The following is a 25,298-nucleotide window of genomic DNA, read 5'->3' as shown; positions in this document are numbered from 1 at the left end:
TTTATGTAACTTAATAAAATGGAAATATTGCATGTCACAAAAGAATTGAATGTCAGCCATATGTTCAGATCAACTATGAATAAGTACAACACAGTATCAATAGAATACAAGAGTTTTAGCTATGCAGAAGTTCAACAGTCTAAATCAATGACTCCCAGAACTAATGCAGCTTTTATCTTATGCAATACTAACTTTGTGTTGAGGCTTTCCATACTGAACGGTAATAATTCAAGTTTTCCAGAATTCAGCCTGAATTCTGCAAAAATATTCACTTCTTCATGTTAAAAACTACACACAGCAGCTTCAGTTTAATGAAATGTGGATTTGCAATTAAGCAAAATGAAAAAACAATCAGACATTAACAAAACAAAGAAATTTTATGAAAATAAACTTTAGTTTATTTTTTTAAGCTGTGGGGTTTTTAAATTTTTATAACACAAGGTTTTTTGCAGCAGGAAGTATAAAAACAAGTACTATATAGGTAGTGTTACTTTCAGCAACTGGAAAAGAAACAGCTAGTGCTTTGAACATGCAGAAAGACAGTTCAGAGCTTGAAATTAAATCTATTGGCTAGATATTTCTGGCTTAAAAAGTAAATAGTTGTGCTGACAATTTTAAATTAAATGCAAAACCCCTGCAGTGAAAGCATATTAAAGTGTTAACTTTCAGGAGCCAGCAGATTCAGGAAGAAAGCTTTACGTTCCTTCTACTCCATACAACTTATAGCCAGGCTGAAATAAAAATAGCATTTAAGTAAAATCATCCAGCAAGAAAAGATTATAGGACATATTCCATGCCTACAAAAGAAAAGGATACATAGGATCTGTTATTAACAGGTGGTCAAAATCTTCTCTCTCTATAGTAACTGGGCAGTCAACTCTCCACCAAATTACTTCACATCAGATTAACATTAGACAGAAGAAAGGGAAAAGTGCAGAACCATTTGTTCATCACAGTTTTTCTGGGTTCCTCTTTGCTTTCTCCTGCCTTAGTGAGGTAACAGCGTAACTCAGCTGGACATTGTTCCTCAGTCCTATGAATTCCTACGAATCTACACCCTCTTCTGATCAATAATGTTTGTACTAGTAATAGCAGCCTGTGACCCAGTAAATACAGCATGATCATTGCTAATAAGAGGCCACAGGCTTAATGTGAAGCTAACACAAGCCTCACACTTGTCAGGCTTTGTCTGGACTTGGAGCTTGGAGTTGCTTGGAGCTTTTTTAGCTCATTTAGCTACAACAGCAACTGCCTAGTGACCAGGTGATTATCACCTAATTTGCTTTAGTTTTGCTTAGATTTGCATAGATGCATGGTGTACAACCTCTTGTTAACAGTTTTGATACATGCAGGAATGCCAACCAGTTAAGCTGTGCAAGAAAGAACTACTTATGACCATAGGATACTGATGCAGCATGAAGTAGTACTGGTATGGGCTGACAGCATGTGTGGACACAGGAGGATACCAGAGACACCTTCTCACTCACCGTTGGCTGTTAACTATACTACAAAGGTTGGACCCAAGCAACACTGTTTTAGGGGTAATAACAAGGACAAAGAACAACCATGCTATATTGGCAAACTAAAAGAAAACACATCATGTACATGTTTCAAAACATATAGCCTTCAAACAGACTCTTAAGAAAAAGAGGGAAGAAAACATCAACATCATGTTTCTGCCAGCACAGAGGAGGAAGAAATCTCCATTGTTATCATCACACCCATCCTTCCAGTGAAAACAGCAGTATGCTAACAACTCATTGTAAAGTCCCTTGAGGCCCCTGTCTCAGACTAAAGGTAATGACCTTGGGATACAGAGGAACTTGTGAAACGGTGAGCATGCCGGGGAAAAAAAGGAACGGCTGGTTGAGGGAGCGCAGGGGGAGGGGGAGAGACATAACTTCACTGTAGTTAAAGAGATTTGTTTTATATTGATCAGAAAATTTAGATTGGAATGGTCAATGTCATTGTAGCTGAGCTGATAACAAACAACTGCTTGTGTTTTGGTTACACTGCTGAAACTTTTAATACTTCTCAGTAGTAGCGGCTCACCTCCTCAATCTAAACATGTTGTACCCCCTCATCTCTGTCATTAAATGATAACTTTTAACAAAGAGTATTTATACTTGATTTCAAGGAATAATGCCTCCTTTTGGTGGCATGGAAAATAACACAGAACACACTTCAATTACAAGAATGACCTGCCACCCTTGCTAGTCTTATAACCCAAGGTTCATGCTTTCTCATCTTTAGGAGAGGGAAACCAGAGTGACAAAATACTGTAAATATATAAAGAAATATATTGTAAATATGCAAATTTTGTAACACAATCTACTTGTCAACATCTCAATCTATGAACAGCAACATTAATTTAAATTAAACAGAAATACAACTGATATAAGTGTGCCATAAGAAAAAAAAAAAACAACCAAAAACCATGAAAACAGGTCATCTTAATCACTTGCCTCTTCCCGTCTCTCTTCAGCAGAAGGAACTTTAAGTTCTCGTGCTGTGTCATCCTTGGGATCAAACAAGTATATGTAATCTGAGGAGTAGCTAACAAGGATCTCTTGACCATCTTCACTATAACATAGAGATGTTACTCTGCAGGATTTGTTATTGAGATGAGGAGGAACAAACCGTGCCACCATTCCAACAGTGCCTCTACCAGCATAATTCCCTATGGGGGCGGGAAGAAAGAAATGACACATTTACTATTGCAAATATTCAAAAGCTTCAATATACTCCTTATTTAACATCTAACAAAAGATGATCAGAGAAAAGCTAAGTATCCTGTAGCTTCTGCATTAAGTTGGATCTGAATAGTGACATATCAGATGTTACTAGTATTTTATATTTCTTTACAAAGGCTATGTACATTTTTTTAAAAAAAGATGAAAACACACACATATATATTCATATATCACATACCCATCACACGAAGGTGTGTGGATACTATCTGTAAAATGTAGTACAAATGCAAATTTTGAAACCTAAGAGCATTTACACAATAATAATGCAACTTTGTATCTACACACAAATTAGAAACGAATTCATTATATGAAACTTTGAAATTTAGGACATACATCTCCTGTCTTCTACGGAAAATGTTTAAAAAAAAATACTAGTTTTTCTTCTTGGAGACATAATAGTACTGTCACTTTGAAACTGCAGAACTATACAATACGTTGCACTTATCATGCTTCCCTGACAACTCACTTCCACTCCACACGCTAAAAGAATATGAAATTCTAGAATTACAAATTTGTGATAAGATAAAAGTTACTTATAAGAAAATGTAACACTGAGAAAAACAGACTGTTCCAAAACCTCATAGTCTGCCATGTAAGTGTTTACCGCATGGCATATCTGTTGTGGCTTAATGTGTGCAACAGTCTGTCCTTGACCACAGACAAGTTCAGAGTTTATTATCTCACATTACATAAGGACTGAAACAGAAAGTTTTAAATGAAAATCAATAGTTTGCTCACTAGTTATAGAATACCTCACCCCTTAAAAAAAAAAAACAACACAAACCCCCCAAAACCACCTCCCCACCCCCTCCCAAACAAACAACAGAACACTATACCAATATATCCAGAAAAATTAGAGTCTTCAAGATTTTGTCTTTTCTCTCCTTTACTTTATAGGCCTGCATACCTGAATTCATCTTATTCCTATATTGTTACAAGACAAGTGCAGGTACATAGTACCTTTTAATCAACCCCCCCATAATCTGTTCCTCTGGCAGTTCTCATAGAATTTTGCTGGCCACTGTGATGAAAGGGAGAGATCTTATAAGTACATTAGCATGATGAGTGGGGTATTTTTATGTTTGAGCGATCTCTACTGTTTCCTTTCTCCTCCATCACAATCACCAACAGGAAAATGCTGCAAGAAATGACAGATTTTGTGGCACTGATTACTTGCATGAATGTGTATGCACAGCTGCATATTAATTCGTATGTGTCTAAACACATGCTGGTCATACCTTACAAGAAAGAGATACATTACAACTATGTAACACTTTTGGTTGTCACTGGAGATTTTTTTTTATAAAATTCTTAAGTAAGCATCTGAAGCACGCCAGCTTTCACCTGAAGGATCTGTAGCTTTTCAGTGAAATTATGTTAGACATCGCAACAGCTACTGCAAAGGTAAGCCTATCACATGACATTCTAGAGTTCATAAGATCCCTTCCCATAAAAAGCAACACATTCCAGCATGGCAGAGTACAAGAAGATAAGAACTTAATTAAAATTCGGGTAGACCACTGCAGGCTGCAATCGCTAGCTTTTTGGATCTTGGAATCACATGTTTCAAGACAAAAGAAGAGACATTACAAAATGTCTTTTTCTGCATTCAGTATACAACATATTCTAAGATGGATGAAGAGATTAAGTTTACTTACTTGAAGATTTCTGTATTAGCAAATATTAGAGTGAAATGACTTTATTATTACAAAGCATAGTTCTCAGAAGAAAGCTACACTTCATTCAGTATTACACTTCAGTCATTCATCATCTATTTTGAAAAAAATAACTTGAAATTGGAACTGCAAATGGTTGGAAGAGCTTACTGTAAGGTATGGTTCCTACCTGTTGCTCTTGTACCAAGCATTCGCCGATCATATATTCTTACTGAGCTATCAGAACAACCCACAGCCAGATAGTATGGGATTGGTGGACAGATAGCAACAGAAGTGGCAGCACGCCGACAGTTTATTAAAATATCCTGGAACAAACAAAAACACAGCATTCAAATAATAGCTCTGAACATTTGAAGTATAATTCTATTTTTTACTTCAGGACACAGGTCCATTAGTCATGGAGGTTTTGAGAAAACTAGGTCTGGCCCTGTGAAGATAGATTGTAAATATGTCAAACAGAAAAGCCACTGCAGAGAAGGAAAACTATCAGAGAAAGAAATACAGCACAAGATCAACTAGAAAAGAAAACAAACAAACCAAAACAAGCCACAGGAACAAACATTTAAGAACAGGTAAGCATAACAAATACAGATTTATAAACTAGCTTGCACCTTGGATTTTGCTATGCAAACATAGACACTGTTGAGTCAGAAGAGCACCAAATACGCAGAAACAGTCTAAATTAATTTAAAGGAACAGAATAGATTACATCTACGGGCAGATAATTGGATAGAGAAAAAGAAAGAAAGAAACCCCTAGAACTAGTAAATATGCACAAAGCAGAATAAAATGAATCAAGAGCAGTGATACATACTTTGGTGTCAGTTTTTCGCCAATTCAATATTAAGACTGTTTCTGAAATGCAAAACACAGTGGACACCACCAATACCTTACCTTCTAGGGAATACTACCAGTGACTAATTTGATCTAGTACAATTCATTACCAAATCTTTTCTTATGGAGGAACAAAGGATGCTCAAGAACACAGGGCTGCAGATTATTTTCCAGACTCATTTTTTGCCTCCAACTCTGCACTCTATAGTAACTAATGTAAACATAGAATCTTTTCTACCAAATCTGAAGCCTCACACCAAAGTTCATAAACTAGAAGGTGCCAATGGAGTTATTAAAATGAAATAAATTTAAAAAAAAAAAAAAAAAGAAAAGAAAAAAAGACTCCCCAAACTTTTTTTGTTTCTTGGGAAACATGTTGTCATCTCCACCAACGACCCTGAAATCCATTATTTCTAAAAGCCTTACCAGAATTCATATCCTATGTTTGTATGATGTACAGCTCTACATTTAGGTCATCTTTATTAAAAGATTTCACTCTTACATCTTTACAATCTTCCTTTGTGCAACTTGTTTTGATTCGAGTATCAAACCATCTTACAGTGCCATCTTCACCACAAGAGAGGAAAGTATAGGGATCATTTGGTACTGTCATAATCTGCTCAAAAAAAAAAAAAAACACCAAACAAACAGAAAAACAACAGTATTAATACTTCCAGAAATACCATTACTTTGAAAATGAAAGCATCAACATTCTGAACAGCAGTAAAGACTGAAGTAATTACTACTCAAGTCAAGCTTTCTATTGAAATAGAGGAAAACTGAAAAACTGCTGATGTTTCTTCCTTTTCAAGAAAAGGCTCGAATTACTGAAGTTAAAATAAACTGTGGAATGTCACATAAGATTAAATATTTATAGGTCAAAGCTTACAGTTATTTCTATTACCTTTTAATAAGTAACATACATTTACTGCAATCAGTTTGCAGATAAGTAATCGATTTGCTGCAATAATTCAACAGCAGCTCAGGTTTTTTTCTATCAAGTAATAGAAGACAATAACAAACAAAACCCTCAGAAGTCTGAATGACATGAATATGCTAGATGGCTTTTATTCCCCTTGGGCTATTCCTTTACATTAAAAATAGTCCCCTGAAGCAACTATGCATTAAAGGCTGTTACTAACCTACCCCCTCACAGCATTTTTTTTTTTTTTTTTAATTTTTTTTTTAGGAGAGCACTGTATTGCACCATTTTTCTGACCTCAGCCCTACTCACACTAGGGAAGACTCAGATGGAGTCTCACATATATGGCTTCACTCAAGAAGGCCTCCTTAAGACAAAATAAAAAGGCAAGCAACCATAATGTTAAAGTTGAATTCCACAGGTTAATGAACGCACATGAAACATCATGTTTCTACACACTATCGCTTAAATGCAAAACAGAGAATGTTGTAGAAACTAGCAGTATTTTTCTTTTCCTACACTACTGCTACTATCAGTAACTTCATAGAAATTTATAAAGCTACAAAAATCAATAATAGGATAATACACTAATTCAACACAGAGCAAATGAGTGATTCTTTAACACTTGTGTGTGACAATTTATTCTCCACCCTGCCCAACTCTTAGTAAAAGTAACCTATGGATTACAGATAGTAACCTATCTGTAAATCTCTCTACCTAAACGGGGATTGCTAATGTAATCTCTGCAGAATTCAGCATTTCTTCTTGTAATGATCAGTATGTTAACTGAGACAATGCATGCTGTGCCAAATCTTACTGCTGACAAACAAGAAGTTTAACAGACAGAACAAAGCCAAGGTTTCAATAACAATGGAACAATAAACTTCTGAGCTATGACCACTATTCTTCAATATGATAGTGTAATATATGGAAAAGAGTGTTTTTCACTACACTTTCAAATTAATGTTATTAGTGTGGTTATAAAAGCCAGCAATTGTTCTTCAATACACTAAATCCTTCCAGCATTTTTGCTGTACTTTGAAGCAGAGCTTGCATTGAAAACATTTACTTTGTTCCAAGAATGTTGCTGAACGTGGTATAACACAGCAAGCTCTTATTTCTAGTAGCTGTATTTTGGTTTTGTTCACACTGATACTATTTCACAACATATGTGTAATAGTGCAATACATACCTCCACTCGCATATGCCAATTTTTATGCGTGGTGTTTAAAAACATACTAAGTAACTTTATAAGCACTAAAACAGAGAAATTGAGAAGAGCAGGCTCCAGTAATTAAGAGGCATTGTTACTATATTTAAGTTCAACAAGTACACATTTTATATATATAAAATCCTTTTTTACTAATTAAAAAAATCCTTTTCTATTTAACTTCAAAAATATATAGCTATATGCTCACTTTAGTGTATTGAAAATATGAAGGTAAGAGTTGTCCATAAAAGTACATTCTCTTTCTGAAATGCAATTAACATGAATGGCAATAGAGAAAAGCATTTGGCTGAGTAAAAATAAACTTGTAATGGCCTTATATAAACAACAAGTTCTCCAGAAACTTGTTTCAAGAACTTCTCTCTCCCTCTCCACTTATTCTATTCACCCCCAGAATTAAAAACAATTGTCCAATAGTCTCACAGTTCGTAATAATCTACACAAATTTCCACATTCCTCTGTTTCAATGGATGTTTCCGTAACGTCTTGAACTGTCACAAACTCCAAGTTTAAAGCGCAGTATAAATTCAAGCCACATTCAAATTTAGAATTAGTACCTCAGGGGCAGATGATGTTAGCTTTTGTTATTCAGAGAATCCAATGAGTCAAAGTTCTATATTTATTACGATGATGTGGTTACATACAGCTGGGCAGTAACGTCATGATATTTTGAAATGATTTTCCCACTCCAGAAACCTCTCAGTGACAGAAGTTGCGTTATTTCAGAAGCTGAAGCTGTATCTCAGCCATTTGCTTAAAAAACCCTGCTATTTACTCTATTATACTTTCATATTCCAAGGCTTAAAAAAAGGTCTATGCCACATAATAATACTACTACATGCATTTAATGTTCAAATATCAGGTTTGAGACACAGTAACAGAATTTAGTCTTTATAAAAGATACCTCCCTTGTTAACATTATTTGCTGAATAAAAATCCTCTGCAATAACACTATTTTGACTGTGCAATACAGCAGTCAAATGTCCATACTCTCTTCAACTAATGTTTTTGAAGCAATCTACTATATTCTGTACAACCAGTTACTGTTCAGTTATAGTCATTCTATATGGACAACAATAAAACTTGCATCTTGATTTGCTAGACTGTTGGGCTCTCTTTATTGTCTGTTTTGACAAGCTTAATTTGTTGTACCTATCAAATTTATATTTCTCATCTGGTTTAGTAACTTGCAATGTGCACACCATCATTACTGATGGCAAACAACAACTTGCAAAGAGACAACTGGCATCTCATATTACAGGTTAGATGTGTTTGTTCTAGACTCCGTTACTACTCCTGACCCACAAGCACAACTGGTAACTGCTTTCATTGAATTTTCCCAGTTTAATCATTGTTTTGCAGCACCACCTGGTGTCAGTCACTTCGTGTAATCAACCACACTGTTGGTCAACCCAAGCTCAGGCAGATCAAAGCTTAAGACCGTCACAGTGACTTCTCATGATAACTTTTATGCTGCCACCAACTCTTTTATTTGCAGACTCTGAGCAGCCTAGTCCATGGCCCCAAACTTTATGCACCCAAACCCACTGCTCTAATGATATTTCTACCACTACCTTTGTGTCTCCTCAACACAGTATCTATCCATAACCATTCTCCTATTCTCAAGCTCAGAAATGTTTTATAATACTCACAGCTAGCTACCCATCTCAGTCTCCAGATGTTCTTATAAAAAGGCAGGTTTCACTTGAGATACAGAGAACATCCAATCAATTTGCAGAATCCACAGACTAGCATACTATATATAGTAAACTTCAGTGAGAACTGAGGCAGTTCAAGCTTCTGATTGGGGCCATAAGGACTGATGCTATTTAAAGGAAACAGTAGTTTCTCAAGCAAAACAAATCTCAAAAATGAAAGCAGACGATGCAAGCCTGGGCTACAGAACCACCTTGTGCAAAACCGAAAATAGTCTTGTGTTAAACCCAGGCAAAACCAAACCAAACCAAAACCACAAATCCCAGAAAAAGAGTGAATACCATGAGGTTCACTCGACTGACCTACAAAGTTACCCTGCAGACAGGAAGTGTTTTCAAAAAAACCTTTAATGCAACACATGTAATTATAACCATAAGGATACTTCTACTACATGATAAAAAATTAATTTTGGCAGTACTTCAGCCATTTTCTTATTTCACAGTCCCCAATTTTTTTAACAGAGATTTTAAAATATTTTGTTCACTTAACCTACAAAGAGATTTAAAAACTTGCTATGAAACCTGAGCTAAATAGTTAAAAAGCAATGGATTTGAGATTTTTTTTTTTTCCCCTGTGTGTGTACTGTGGTACTGTTAAAAAAACAATCAAGCAAAAAAATAATCAAAAGACCTGGAACACTTGTTCCTAAGAAGGAACCTAAGAAGGAAATAGAAAAAATACTGCTAATTTAAGCACAGTAAGTTTTACAAGCATCAGATTTTGTTGCCATTAAAATAAATAGATAGATCAATAAATCTGATTATCTTCCTAACTTAAGTAACACTTTGCTTCTTCACTTGCCTATTTATATGAACAAAACTTCCAAGGAAGGATTGCAAACATTGGCTCTAAATTTATACATAAAGAGTTAACTAGAATACAAAATAGAGAAATTACCTAAAACTGTAAATAGATTTTTCAGATTAAGCTATTCACACACGCTGAAATAAGCATTTCTCAGAAGGATTTAAATTGTGTAAAAGGCATTAAACTGCTGAAAGGTTGGGGGGGGGGGGGCAGAGTGGAAGGGAGAAGGTAAAAATAAAAATGCAAAACATACCCCCTGCCCCCAACCCCCAACCTACTTCAGAAAGAAATTCACGGCACAATTTAAATCAGTTTTGCTCTGCAGAGGATTCCCTCAGTGAAGGTGTATTCAGCTATTATGCTTGCAAAGAAAGTGGTCTAATAACACTACCTTTTGGAAAGTCCTCCATTTAATTGATACAACATATTTCTCTTTTAAAGCCTACTCTAAGAAAAAAAAACAAACACCAAACTCAAGAAAGCTAGACAGAAGGTTCTTTAATTCTCACTGAAATAAAGCTTTCAGCAGCCTGGTTAAAAACTTGGGCAACAATACAAGAAAATATGTATTCCACCTATCTTAAAATTATCATATACTTTTGTGAGGTACCTCATAGGTAGTTCCATAGTGGCATGTATACTGGCATTGTCTGTTGGTCTCCGCATCTTGTTCAACATTTGTGTAAAAAATGACTCCATCTCCAGAACAAGATACAATCTGTTTGTCATTGGTGCATGGTAAGAATTTTGCACTAAAAATATTGGCCCTGTGTCCTGAGCGAATGGTTGTTAAAACCTAAGGAAGAAAGAAGGAAGGCTGTATCAGGTTAACAAAGAATAGGAAAATAACACACACCCTGGTACTATAAAACATCAGTTATGTACAGGCTGCTAGTAACCTACAGTTTAATACAACAGAACAGATAAGTTGTCTTTACACCAGATTTCTTCTAAGACCAAAGTAGGTTCACAAGAGACATTCACTTATGCACTTACACTAAGTATTCTGCAAAATGAAGGGACTGGAATGCAACTGCCACCTTTTGTTTTTAAAATGCTAGTTACACATCACATCAAGTTTATCAAAGTAAAACATTAGTCAAGGGTGATAGCGCAGCCAGCCAGCATGTCAGAGAGGAAAGATTTAGAAGATCTGGAATATCGTGGGTCAAGAAGAACAAGGCACTGTAATCCAAGCCAACTTTATAGACTTTAAAAATTGATGCTATTCTTAAAATAAACCCACTTTAGAAAGGAGAATTGAAGTTTATAAGAAAGGATGCTTTAAAAACAGTCAAAAATAAACAAACATTTAAGAACATGATTACAGGACAATAAGCTAAGACTTTACTTAAGTCTCAATGAATGTCATTCATCTACAGTACAACAGAGAAGCACATAATTTACTTCACCATCACAGATGGTTTTAAACACTTTGTGATGACTCTTCATATTTCCTAACATACTTCTTATTAGTCTATCAAAACTGAAAAAACCCTCTGTATGCTTTCCTGCGCACTAGTGAACATTCTATTCTTACCCTTTCTCCCATGTGCAGCATTTAAACCAAACTGCATTTTCACCACTACTGATAGGAAAAAGATACTTACTAAGTTGTTTACAGTATGAAAATTACTTCCAAATTTCCAACTTAATCAAAGAAAACATTATGCAAATGAAGTTGCTCTGTCAGTGATAGCTCATGCCTAATATTTCACAAGTGCTATTTCACACCTTTTAAACAATTCACACAGAAAAAGTTTAACAGTGTATCTGCATATTATTAAAGATACGCAAGGCTTAGTATTTAAAAAAAAATAATTATCAAAATCAGGAGATATAATCCATACATTTAATTTCAATAAATCTGCCTCTTCATTTAGATTTGTTCAGATCTCTGCATTTTACTGAAAACATTCAAATCCCAGACATCCAAAAGAACTTAGAGACTTGGCATCAAAGGAGCAACTCAGAACAAGAACTCCATAAGGTACCCTCGTTCAGATGACAGTTAAAGATGTCATCTGTCAATCCCACCTCTGATTTTACATTATTGCTATGATGAAAGAAGTATTTTTGTCCTGGCAAGAAATCCTGTTTGATCTCCATAATAAAAAAATAAAAAAAAATTAAAAAAAAATCTAAGCAACTAGGGTCTTCTCTACCATCTTGCCAGTTCTCCACCACTTCCTCCTTCTTGCTGAATATAAGCAGGCAGACTTTTTTCTCTTTGCTCTACTGCACAGGGTCCTTCTCTCACCAAAATACATGTGTTTCTTACTTTTCCCCCTTTTTCTCACAAGTCCCATCCTAATGTGCTTGCTTTTCATGCAGTCAATAGCTAACTTATTCTAATTTTCTGCTTCAGTTTTCCCTGCAGATCTGCAGATCTCAATTTAGATGTGGAGATCTACATTTAATGATTGCTCTCAAACTTAGAAAAACCGAGATTTTTCTTTCCCTCCTTTCTTTTCTCCTCCACTGTAAACTGAAACAGCATTCAGAAATATATACAGCTGCACATCATCAGTAAAGGAAAGAGTTTTCTCACAGGCAGAGCCAACCTCGTCTTGCCAGCCCCTCAATTTCCTGACTATGTTGCACAGTTTTGCCATAAAAAGTATTAAAGTATTACAGCATTTATTATACGCAGAAGATTTTCCATGCCCTTCTTGGCTTGCACTGTACACGCTTTTCTACTCTGGTTATCATACTGCCTTAGAGAGGGGAGAAAGAGGCATAAAAAGTTGTTGGTGCCTAGGCAGCAAAAAAGATGAGAAAACATAACTTACACAACCAAGCCTCATAGGCTTATCGTTAGCTACACAGAGTAAAAAAATACCACCACCTTACTCCATTGGAGCATTTTACTACCAACATGTAACAGGCTACAAATACTTACTGACTAAGGAAAAGGGGGAGAGGGTGAACAAAGAATTTCAGACACTCTTCAAAGTACTTGACTAGCTGCAGTACTTCAGACATCCTCATAACTTTTGCAACTGCTTAAGTAATACATTACACAGAAAATCAATTGAAGAGGCAACAAATTAAAGAATTCAAATTGCACCTCTTAAAAGCGCAGATTAAATCTTTGGGACGGGATTACTAATTCATGTAGCAATCCCAGAAGATTGCATACAAGCTCCATCCCTAACAATAAGTACTTTCCTCCAAGAAAGTAGAATTTCTGGCAGCTACTCTGTTGCCTTCTTTAAACCTGAAATCTTTAAGTTCCATATCCAAATGGAAACTCTTTACAATAAAAAGTCACCATAATGAACAAACCAGCATTTTTAAAGTTACATTGAAAACTAAAACCAGTTTAAAAAAGTGGGTTTATTTCCACTCTGACTTACTTTTTGAAAAGAAGCCTGTTGAAACAAATGCAAGTCAAATATCAGTGGGTTACTAAGCTTTTCACGATGTAGTTAATTTAGGGTTCCCATTCAAGATAGAATCATTTACAATCCAGCCTTTACAATAGTACTTCCTCTGAAGAGGTCAAACCCCCTTTAGAAGTAAAGGAAAGCAAACCTAACCAAACCCCATCCTAAAGTGAAAAGTAGCAATCCTGATTCTGGAAAAGCTGTAAACCTTCAGCCCCACTAAGCACCCTCCAAAGCCTCCCCAGCACTTTCATGTGAGCTGAACCCTTCCTCTCCCAGAAGGCAAACTAGGCTAATGATTCAAAAATCCTGTAACTACTCATAAGAATCCTGTCTTCACACTGGTATTAGCTGAGAGATGTCTCAGGATCCATTTAAAGGCTTTGAAAACTGTATGCTCAATCTGATGTAAATACATGAATTCCCATCTTTTTGTACCATACTTGCAGTGGGTAGAGCTTTAGCTCCAGCCAAACTCTCCCCACTCCCAGCAATGGGATGCTTAAACCAAATAAAAATCGAAGAAAATATCCATAAGAAGAATTCTTCTCAGGCCATCCCAAAGTATAATAAAGTGCTCATCCTTTTGATTTAGACTTGCAGTTACTATTAGAAATCACAGTAACACCTTTCTCCTCAGATGCACAAACACTATAAACATATAACCTATTCAAACTGGAGAAACATATTTAGAAAAATTTCTCCTGAGACATATTACGTAGTAACAATTAACATTTGCATCTGGCCATACATAAACTGGAGTGACTTACGTAAGACTCACGTAAATAAGAGTTAAACAAGATTAAATGCTTCCTTATTAAATTAGATATGTTACTAACACAGAAGACTATATTGATGGCTGAAGTCTACTTTTGCTATTCTAGCTAGCTCATAACAAAAAAATATGGTGATAAGGGTATCTGCCAAGATGACAGAATTACAGTAGAGTTCTGGTATCAATACCAATTTGCTCCCTTTCCCTGTATTGATTCTGTTACTCCAGCCAGAGAAAATAAGCTAACACAATTGTAACAGTCATTAAAAATCACATCTCTAGTACATTTCAGGAACAACACTGATTATTAAGTCTTCTTGCTAGTACCTGCTGTTTTATAATTGCATTTGTGTATATTGGGGAAAATAATAATAATAATAAAAAGCTATCTGCTCTGCTGTTATATAAAAAAAATAACTCAGCTGACTTAAAAATAAGAAAACAAAACATCTCCTGTATTTCTGATTTGGCTTAAGTGTGACAGTAGTACACAACAGGGAAAAACCCAAAATCATCCCACGAAAGCATAAAAAGTTAAAATTGCTGCATCTATAAAAATGTTAAAATGTTTTAATATAATAATTATATAATAAGGTAATGATATAGCAACTATCCAAAAGTGATATATTAAAACAAACTCTGCACAATAAGTAATATTGAACACCCTTTACTTGCATGAAACATTTTTATTTTGCAAGTCTCTGACAACACTCACTTTGGAATATATCCTTCATCTACTTCATAGCTGTCTTCGATACCTCTTCTCCTTCACCTGAACTCCCAGTCCAAGAGAAACCCAGGTCTAATGACACTGATCTGAACTTTGACAGACTGACACCAATAGTTGAAAGGAAAAGATGAAGTTTGGTAGCTATGGCTTATTTGGAGAAGTGAGGAAAAGGGCCTTACCTGTAGGCACAGGCAACACTCCAGATCACTATTATTTTCCCACCACAGCTCTTCAGGAAGGCAAAATATTACTGCCTCCATAACCTTCTATTCAAACTCTCTTCCACCATACCAACTACACATTTTGTTTTCCCCAACACATTTAATTTTTCAGCACCTCTTCAGGGTTTAGTTCTCAACCTGAGAAAGCGTGGGAGAGAGGACTTCACTTGAACATTGCTGCATGGAATGCCCAGCACTGAAGGACACAGTTCAGAGCATCTGTTCTATAAAACTATCATCAGCTCCTTAAAGAGGGAAGTGTGGAACACTGCTACTACATGATGGATGCTAGCTGACATTACTAGAAGCCACTCGACTGCACCGTAACCCCTGTGAGTGCAGAAGTGGAAAAGCAGAGACCTTTACAGCACTTTCCCCTTCACAAACCTGCTTCCCCTATTTCAGTACAAATTCTTCTCCATCCACATACATGCACACAGAAGGCAATGTAATTTCAAATGGTAATGAAGTATTATAATCAAGATTGACACTTCAACAACATTACACAGAAAGACAACTCAGTATATTACAAACAGTAAAAGCTAATACAATATTTTAAAACTAAAACAAAATAGAAAACAATTTATCTGACTATAAGATTTCAAAAGAATTACTGAATCCTATTGCTAATTCTGACACTAATCTGTTGTGAGACCATGTTCCTTTTGTGCCAGACCACCTACCGTAAAATGGGATAATACCTATGTCACAAGGGATTAGAATACCAAGGTTTTAAAACACTGAAGTATTTCCATTTATAAAGACTATAAAATGCCTGATATTATCTTTGTCAGATAATAATTAATCTGAAAAATATCTTAGTATCTTGAAAAATAACAACTTAAATCTTATTTGAAAATTACTAAGTATTCAGAAACAAACCTACCTTTCTGCTGTAGGGATTACTAATTACCAGATTGGTATCATCTGAACCAGATAAAATATATTCTCCTGTATCATTCCAGCAAATTGTATTCACCTGCATGAATTAACAAAAAGTAGTTTAGACTTACATTAATTCAATTTTCAGAATATTAAAACATCAATACTCATCCAACACTATGGAAATAGAAGTTAACAAATTCAATTGAAATTACATAATTTCTAAGCAGCTAGCACAAAAAAAAAAAAGTGTTTTAATACAAATTGATAAGGGAATCACCTGCTTCACCTATGGCATCTCAATTACTCCCTCTGCTCCTGAAGAGTCCATCAGGTAAATTAAGCCTTCCCACAAAGGCCTCAATAGCCACAATTTTACACATTCAGGTGCTTTAATGTACCGAATCTACTCCACAGAGTTCTCCAAATTTGAACTGGAGGGCATCACAATGCTCTCGTTATTGTATCTTCACCATATCCAAATTCTGACCATCCATTGCTTTATACTTTTCAGTGACCACACCTTCTCAGGGATCATGTGAAAAGCACCGCAGAATCCATCCCAGATCCCTTTTGAGAAGTGTGAGTATGCTGGGAAAGAAGAATCCTACAGTGAGGTACAGAATCATATCAGGAGAACTTTACAATATATTTCCTTATCAATTCTCCTTTTCACAAGCCTGTGTGTCAATGAAATAAAGCTGTAAAAGCACTCAAAATCCAGGAAGCTCAGAAAGTATCCTTAGAGTAACCTGTCTTCAAGCAGCAGCTCATGCACAAGCACCAAAGACTGCATGCATGACCATTATTATTTCAAGTAGCCTCTAAAATAGCTTTAAGTGTCAAACTGCAGCCATCAACACCTTCTGTTGGCAGAAAAACTGCCTTAGTGCAATATATCAGAGTGGACTATATAGTTAGCAAAAACCCACTTTGTTCTAAATCCTTTTCTTATGTGTTGTTTTTTTTTTATCCAAATGTCTCATTCTCAGCCCAAAAGACAAAAACCTTTTTGTTTAAAATATACCCATTTTACTTACTATTTTAATCACAAGCTTAGATTGGGTCCTTAATTAGGCAAAGTTGCAAAATCAGAATTAGCTGTTTCAGATGGATTGTGTGGGCAACAACTTGACATATTCTTTGAGGAGCTTTAAATGAACTTTTGCCACTCAAAAAAAAAAAGGGGGGGGGAGATCTTCATGTTACAACAGACATGCCTATGGCAGAGTTAGCTCAGCAGCAGTCACATGACGTTAGGAATCATTAGAAAATGCACAGGAAAGCAAATGTCATTCTGTCAACGTATACATCCATGCATGGCAAATCTGCGTCTTCCACACTACACAGTTTTGGTTCATATCCCACTCCTGCATTCTCCATTTCTATTACTGCCCATTTGAAAAAAGAAATTATGAAAAAGAATGACTAGGGAGATCGTAGGTACCTAACACTTTTTATCGCAAGAAGCAATTCACTTGTACTACTCTGGGGAGGGGATACGACAGAAGCTTATGAAATCATGAATGACATGGAAAAAAAAAGAAATAAATTTTCTGTGGATCTTTACAGTACAGGAAATAAGTGGCCTTCAATGAAACCATCACATGACACACATGGCATTTTATTAAAACTGTAATTCATTGTCATGGAATGTCCTAAACGCCAGAAGTAGAAGAATACACATATTCATCAAAGAAAAATGAAAAACAATGAGAAACAAAGATGCAACTTTCACCTCCATCTGTCCATTAAAGTGTGATGTGTTCTTGCAGATACCCTTCAAGCACTGTCTGCTTGTCCTGTCTCAACTTTCCTCAAAAATCAGTACTGTCCACTCTGAAGGCCAAGTTATCAGGCTTCACTGAGCATTGGTATGACCTTGCATGGCTACTCATGATTTTATAACCCTGGCTGTCAATCACCAAGAAGCGTGCATTTAACTAGCCCCCAGATCCATCTATCATTGAAGTAACCTGTCCTGACAACAACTATACTTTAAAAATATTGTCAAACACAGCACAGTACTACAGCTAGGGCAAACGCAAAACCCAAGAATGTTCATTTTCATCTACATTTCCTTTCAGGTAGAAAAATACTATCATTGCCCTAAAGAAGCCAGAATGCTACCACAAGAATACAAGAATAGAAACAAGAACAAAACACTGAAAAAAACCAAGGAAGCTGCCAAAAAAATAAAAAACATGATGTGAGAAAGAAGAGCTAGCACAAAAATTAAACAAATTGAGTGGGGTGTGTGTCTGTGTCCAAAACCAAAATCCAAAGGACAGGAAAGCAGAGAAAGTATCGAAGATGAAAAGGAAAGACATGATTATCTAATTGCAGCATCACAAGCCTACACAAGACATCAATCATTCTCCTTCTAAATTCTGATTTCATTGCACTGATTGCCTCAGGGTTCAGCAATTTCAATACAGCCTACCGAGGCCAAAGTTGGTTCAGAAAAAATCCTGAAGTGAAATGACATAACCAAATGTGTGCTAGAGGTCTATAACTAAACAGGCTTTTTATTCTGTACCAGATCACCTTCTCAATGTTACTGTCAAAAAATAAGTCAAAAAATAACAAAGTCTTTCAGTGGAATAAGCTTGATTTCTTTTTTTCCAGAGAACACTGACTTCCTAGTAAGTGATCAGTCAATACACTACATTTCTTAGTGTTCAGTACAACCTATTGACCAATAGTGAATAACCCCAATAAATATGCATATGGATCACTAAAGACAGATGCTCAATAATAGCAGATTAAAAAGAGTTCTCATGTCCCATTCCATGGCAGCAAACCCACTATTAAAATACTGTAAAATGAGAACTAGCTAGAAGAGTCATTTGTATTTCAAAACTGTGTAGAGAAGCTAGGTATCTACTACCTTCACAGCCACTCAACACCCAACTAAAAGCATAATATAACAGTTACTACACTAAGGGTTTGAAATTCCTGGAAAAAGGTGTTAGAGCCAAAATAAAGGATATATCAAACACAAATGACAGACAATTACTAACAAGATAAGAAAAGTCAAAGGGTGTGTAATTAGCTTTTTTCTATTAAGTATTCCACATTACCAACTGTATCTAATTTTATTTGCCACTCAGCTAGCCTTGGAAAGAAGCAGCAGGCACTTTTGATTCATTAGTCAAGTAGTCAAAAATAAGTTTACTATCTCTGTGTTTTTCCTCAAAGACAATGGAGGAGGCAGTACAGCCAATCCTTAAAAAACTGAAGAAGCAAACTCCTCACTTCTATGCAATATAACAGTAGAATTAACTCTTTTGTGAGCAGGATAGATTAACAGAATACAAGAAATGGAAGAAAGGAAATAAAAATGACTGTAGATATCCAAAATATCAGAAAGATCTCCCAAGCAAGGAAGGGGGTGAAGAAGGCACTACTAATCACCTATGGAGGAAAAGGTAAAAACTGCATGTTCTAACAATATGCAAACAAACTTCCTGTACTAATTTAATCATAGCTTAGAGGACTACATCTGAAAATTACTTGCTCACAGGTGCCATCCTGAAGGAGATGTATGCCACACAGGATGCTTGCTTGTTACTGAACTGAATGTCTATACACAGAAATGAGAAATCATTCCTCCGGGTAATCCTCTTATTTTAAAATGTAGTATTTGCTCATGTCAAAGGCTCCATCTACCTATGCATTCTGCAGTTCTACCTTCCTCAGCTTTCACAGGACCAGAACTGGAAGAAAATAAGTGATATTTTTACTCCCATTCCATATGGTTTAGAGTTGCTTTCTCCTCTACTTTCCTCACACTTCATCACTGCTGGTCCAAATTGATTCTCTTTCAACATTTCTCCTTTGGATTTAGCCACTTCATACAGGAAGCATCTCACCTAACTCTATACATTTCCTCTTCATCTTAAGCTCCCTTTGGAGTTAACACGGAAAATGGCAGCTTCTGGCATACATATGACCTCACTGAATTGGACAATGTGAATCTTGCTGGAAGAGGCAAATCATGCCCTGGAAGTATGATAAGGTTAAAAGCAGACATCAATGATTCGGTAGACTAATTCAATTACTTCACATACTACTGGTACAAACTGTGTCTTCAAACGAAGTGGAAAACTACACTATTTCAAAGAAAATGGTACCTAAACTCTGAGATGAAAATACTCACATCTCTAACAAAAAGGTTCTATGGTAATATTACTGCTACAAGAGCATGGATACTTGAAGTAATTCATAGAATTCCCTATTCTATTCCCTTCTTCAAAGATATTGCACCCAAGTCTGATTATACATACAGATGTATTTCCCACAGGTTCTCTCTTTTGTGTAGCATAGATCAAATGGTAGATAGGAAGTTGGACTTTACTTTTATCCTCAGTTCAAAAAAAATAATTCTTGCCTTGAGTTGTCCACCGTGTCCAATTACACAGCATGCTTTATACAGAAAAATACAAGTCACAGCTTATTCCACAGAAGAATGCAAGTGTTCTTAACAACAGCAAAAAAAAAAACCACCAAAAAACCCAACCAAAAAATCAAAACCAACCCCCCAACCCTCCAAAAAATCCCAATGACCCCCAAAAAAACCAATTCCAGAAACACCCGTAATAAGACAACTATGGCATCCGTTCCTCATATTTGAAATGCATGCTGATTCAGCAATTGGGGGGGTGGGGGGGTGGAGACAGACTAGTATGATCATTTACCATTGATGGTATATGCATTTTAATCACTATGGGCATTGTAATTTCATTTACTTTTATTTCACAGGTGTGTTTTTTTTAAAGCAAGTAATAAGAAATTATACTGAGTGGTTGTTAGCCATAAATGATCATTCCCTGCAAAAAAACCCACACAGTAAATGAGGTAAGAACTCCTAATACCCTATTCTTTAAAGGTGGATAGTTCTGAACAAATTTAATTTCTAAAGAAATTTTTCAAATTGTAGCAGTATTTTAAACACCTGCATATAATGCTCTAAGTTCAGAATTAAAACATTTCCCACCCACTAAAACAATTAAGTTAGGCCACATGTTAAAGCATACTTTGAAAGTTAACACAATTCAAGCTTAATTTTCAAATTCCAGGTAGATCCAAGCAACATCAAACAGCCAATACCAGATTTACAATTTGTTACATGACACAGAGGTAGTTAAAAATAGACTCCATTTTTAACAAGTAGCCAAGAAATACTATTTTCCTGTCCCGTTTTATAGGCAAAAATGACTATTTTTACAAGAAAACAAAGAGAAAAATAATTTAAAAACCCCAATCAACTTCACGAAAAGAAACTTGGAAAATTTCATCTTAAGTATATTTGAGGAGATTAAAAACTACTAGAAAAGAAATTCTAAAGTAAAAATCACTGTTACAATCTTGAATACAAAAACTGATAAATAACTTTCTACACATAGAATCATAGAATGATTTGGGTTGGGAAAGACCTTACATTGTCATTCTTAAAATGCTTCTTAAAAAAACTGGGAAGTTAATGCATTTGCTTTTTTAAGTCAACACCATCTGTACTAGAACATTAAACTTACAATGGTAGTCAGTACAGCACAAGTAGCTGATTTTTTATATACAGCAATTCTAACCCTTGCCTTTCCCAGACTTTCTAGTCTCTCAAAAGTATACACAAGCCAAAATCATACTTCTGATCTCAAGCCAAAAGGCTAGATTTTATTAACACTTTTCTCTTAAATTTACTACTATGTTAGTTAACAATTATAACACTCCTTAATTTAAAGCTACAAGTGTAAGAAACTCAAGATTAAAAAAAAATCTTTATATTTGAACAGCTTTTGAAATAAACATGTTAAAGCATAAAATTTACACTTGCATTTTCACTTTTTATAGCACATCTAGTATCCTTTCACTTTTCAGATATCTTGTACAACAAAGACAATGCTTCAACAATCATGCATTTCTGCTCTATTCATCACAAGTAATATGGCAGTCTCTTTGCCCTGTACCTAGTTTAATTAAAATCTTTTCTTTAAAAGTATATGACTTACAATATTTAGACCACTTGCAAAAACTAAGTATTTAAATAAGCAATATTTCAAGTTATGTTATTACCTTTCAGGGGAGGCTTATTTTTGTTTTATTGTCTCTTTAAATAAGCATGCAACACTTGATCATTTGCTTTTTAGACTTGGAGAATAAATCACTCAAAACACTAATACAGCTTTAAGTCAACAAAATATATCAACATAGCACAAAACTACTAAAGATTCCATTTAAAGCTTTAAAATTAGTTCTAACTGAAAAGATAAGCATGTGTCTTCCTGGCATAGGAAATTAATTCATTCAGCAGTGGGACACAGTATTAAGGTATAGAAATGGGATTTTGTTCTGCTCCAAAGGTAAAGTGTCAGATATTTAAGAAGAAACAAATACATAGAGAATTCAGATGTAGGTCTCAACAAGTAGAGTTTTTGAGCTCAGCTTTAATACGTGGTATTTGCATTTTTAAGTTAAGGAACTATTACCAGGGCAACAAAATCACAATTTAACATCTTTTAACAAACAAAAAAGCAACAAGTGACTTACACATCCATCATGCACATTCAAGGTTGCTTCAAGTTTTAATCTTTGGATAAATTCTCTTCTCCCTGTGAAGAAAGATACTAATTACATACTCTTTTAAAACAGTAAACAGTACTGAAGAAGTGTAGACGCTGCTAATGGGCACTCACAGGTAAAAACCTAAACAACAAAGAACCAGAATATAAATGTAAATCTTGAAACAATTCATACGGTTCTCATTTTACAAATGCTAAGACAAGCATCAAATTTCTAGCTCTTCCACCACCTTTAGTAAGAGTGCAGAAACAGCAAAATGAACTTTTCACAGGTTCACAGGCTGATGCTTCCTAAAAGTAATAGCTATAAAGCAGAAAATAACCCTGTGGTTATTTGATTAACTTAGCTGAAAGACAGCAAGTATAACATAGTTCAAGAAGTACAACCTTTTGCATAGGAATGTAAAGAAGAATGTGTTTAGGTCTCAAGCAGACAGTAAAACAGTTTTGTAATTTCAGCAAAGAACTGGAAGTTGATCTTCCAAGCATTATCTACAGCTCTACATGTCCTCTTAAACTAGAGAAAACCCAACTTCAATTTTGTTATTAATGCTGCATTTTGAAAAGTAACATTGAAGTCCAGTACCATTCTACTTGATACATACTTAAGGAATAAAACACAAAGGAAACTTCTGCAAAGGTGACATGAAAGGAAGAGATGAAGGAGAAAGACTAAATCTACAAATGCATATTGAGTAAGGCAAGGGTCCAGGAACTTTATGTCCTCATTCCCTATGTACAAGCTGTCTTATCACTGCACTTAAAAACAATACTGTACTATACACATGAAGAGGGAAAAATAGAGTATATTGAAAACAATGTGGTCTCTTCCTGAACTAGACGTTTTAACAAATAGCTCCAACTGTCATTTAGAGTGCACCCATTTTATAAAAACAGGTTATAATGAACCTATTAATTCCCAGAAAGCACTGTCAGAAGAGACAAATACTAATAAACCTAATCTTTCTACTTAAATCCTAAAAGCAGTTAACTTAAGGACCATTATCTTTTTTGTCCTGTGTTTGTACAACTCTCAGAACAAAACTCCAGCTAAGAGCATTAGACTGTAGGCGTATGTTAGGCTGCACTGTTTTCAAATATGTAACCTATCAAATTCACTCAAAATTAACCTTCCCGTCTTCCTTCGAGGAAACTACAGAGTCAGGGAAAGAACTGCAACAGAACCCTTTCCACATCTGAAAATCCTACATTTCTGAACTTTTTTTTGTTCAGCTCAAGGCAGAACCATCTCAGAGCCCAGCATTGCCTCTGGCACTGTAGCACAAATTTGGAAAAGTAATTTCTTCTCTGTCCACTTGTTTCTTCTTAATGCCTTTTATTTGTCCCATATACTGTCCAGCACTGAAAGAGAACACCCGATATCCATCCCTGGTCCCTCACAATCACAGACTGCCACAGCACAACCAACCTGACTGAGAAGCAGGCACTGAACATCCCTGCCACACTCCCTCAAAGACCAGGAAACCCTTCAAGATGTATCAACTCCCACAGGTACACCTGCGCCTCATTCAATGTTCATACAGCTTTCTCTCCATGAAAAGATATGTTTTGGTACCTAGTTTTTGCTGGAACTAGAAGTCACCTCCAAAATTCAAAATTACTCATAACACAGCTCAAGTACCACATTAGATGAAAATAATGCTTTGGCAAAATATTTTTTTCTTTTTTAAGAGGAGGTACTGGTTGGGTGAAATGGTTATAAAGTGCTTGCTTTTACAGCACACCTAAGCTAGTTTTAAAAAGATAAAAACCGTACTCTCTTATGCCCCATTTTACAGACACTGAAATTGTGACACCTCAGAAGTGCTACAAGTTCTATTAACTGGGACTAGCCATCATTAGAAAGAGATTAAAATAACAAACTTAATCTTATGTACTATGCACTACTAGCAAAAATGTATGTACTCTTGAATGGGGAATACATCTACCTAGTTCGCTATTCTTTCTTTACCACTGTTCCTTATCCATTTTTTCCCCCTAGAGGAACAGACTTTGGACTTAGGTCCTTAATGGTTGGTTTATTGTACTTTTCAGTTAAATCCTAGTATTTTTTCAAATCACTGAACAATACGTGTATTTTTCAATGAAGATTCCTATTTTCAGGTTAATTTGATTTCTACAACACTTAATTGTAAGTAAATGTGAAAACTGAGGTGGGAAATATCACCTGCTGTACGTTTATATATCACTTTGCATAACAGAAACCTACCAATTTTTTCTAGGGTGCTATTGTAATGCAAAATACAGCACAATAATACTTGACCCCCAATAGGATAACTTCACTAAGAAAGGTATACTCCATAGGCCAACACAAAAATCTAGTGTTTGCCAGTCCCATCACATTTTCTCTTGCAGAACAGAAAAGTTTGATAGCAGTGGATGATTCTTGGGCATTGCACTATATGCATATAACACATCTGGAAGTGAGGTGATGTCTGCAGACCAACACACTTGGTCTGAGAATCTTCTGTACGGAAACACTGAAGGAGATTAACTCATTTTTAAAAACAAGCAGAGCAACAGATTTTCCTCTTTCCCGCATGGTCTGGTTTTAATCCAAATCACTTAAATCAGCAAGCAAGAAACAGTAAATGTGTTCTAATCACATCTTCGGTTGCAATTTTTATTTCCTTAAAGCAGTCTGCTGACAAAATTAGATATGAACTGACTTCTTGTTAGATTATGATTTTTTGGTCTTCAGAACACAGTAGCTATACAAGTTTCAGTAAATGTTTAACTTGAGATACAGACATATGGTGTCTC

At 35.5% G+C, this 25,298-nt stretch overlaps 1 protein-coding gene across 8 annotated transcripts in view; it reads right to left on the bottom strand.

The window, feature by feature from the left end:
- The window catches only part of DCAF6 (DDB1 and CUL4 associated factor 6), a 91,624-nt gene that overhangs the window by 50,846 nt on the left and 15,480 nt on the right, over window positions 1-25,298 (bottom strand). For all 8 annotated transcript variants that reach the window (XM_069785462.1, XM_069785465.1, XM_069785466.1 and 5 more), the window contains exons 2-7: window positions 22,483-22,544; window positions 15,938-16,030; window positions 10,547-10,732; window positions 5,766-5,879; window positions 4,599-4,734; window positions 2,466-2,680 (exon numbers count right to left, since the gene is read on the bottom strand). In XM_069785462.1, coding sequence (XP_069641563.1) covers window positions 2,466-2,680; window positions 4,599-4,734; window positions 5,766-5,879; window positions 10,547-10,732; window positions 15,938-16,030; window positions 22,483-22,544 — 806 coding nt within the window. The remainder of the gene's footprint in view (window positions 1-2,465; window positions 2,681-4,598; window positions 4,735-5,765; window positions 5,880-10,546; window positions 10,733-15,937; window positions 16,031-22,482; window positions 22,545-25,298) is intronic.

This window comes from Haliaeetus albicilla, chromosome 6, assembly GCF_947461875.1.
Source record: "Haliaeetus albicilla chromosome 6, bHalAlb1.1, whole genome shotgun sequence".
Lineage (NCBI taxonomy): Eukaryota > Metazoa > Chordata > Aves > Accipitriformes > Accipitridae > Haliaeetus > Haliaeetus albicilla.
Note: the sequence above shows the minus strand (reverse complement) of the source record. Positions and strands in the feature narration are given on the sequence as shown.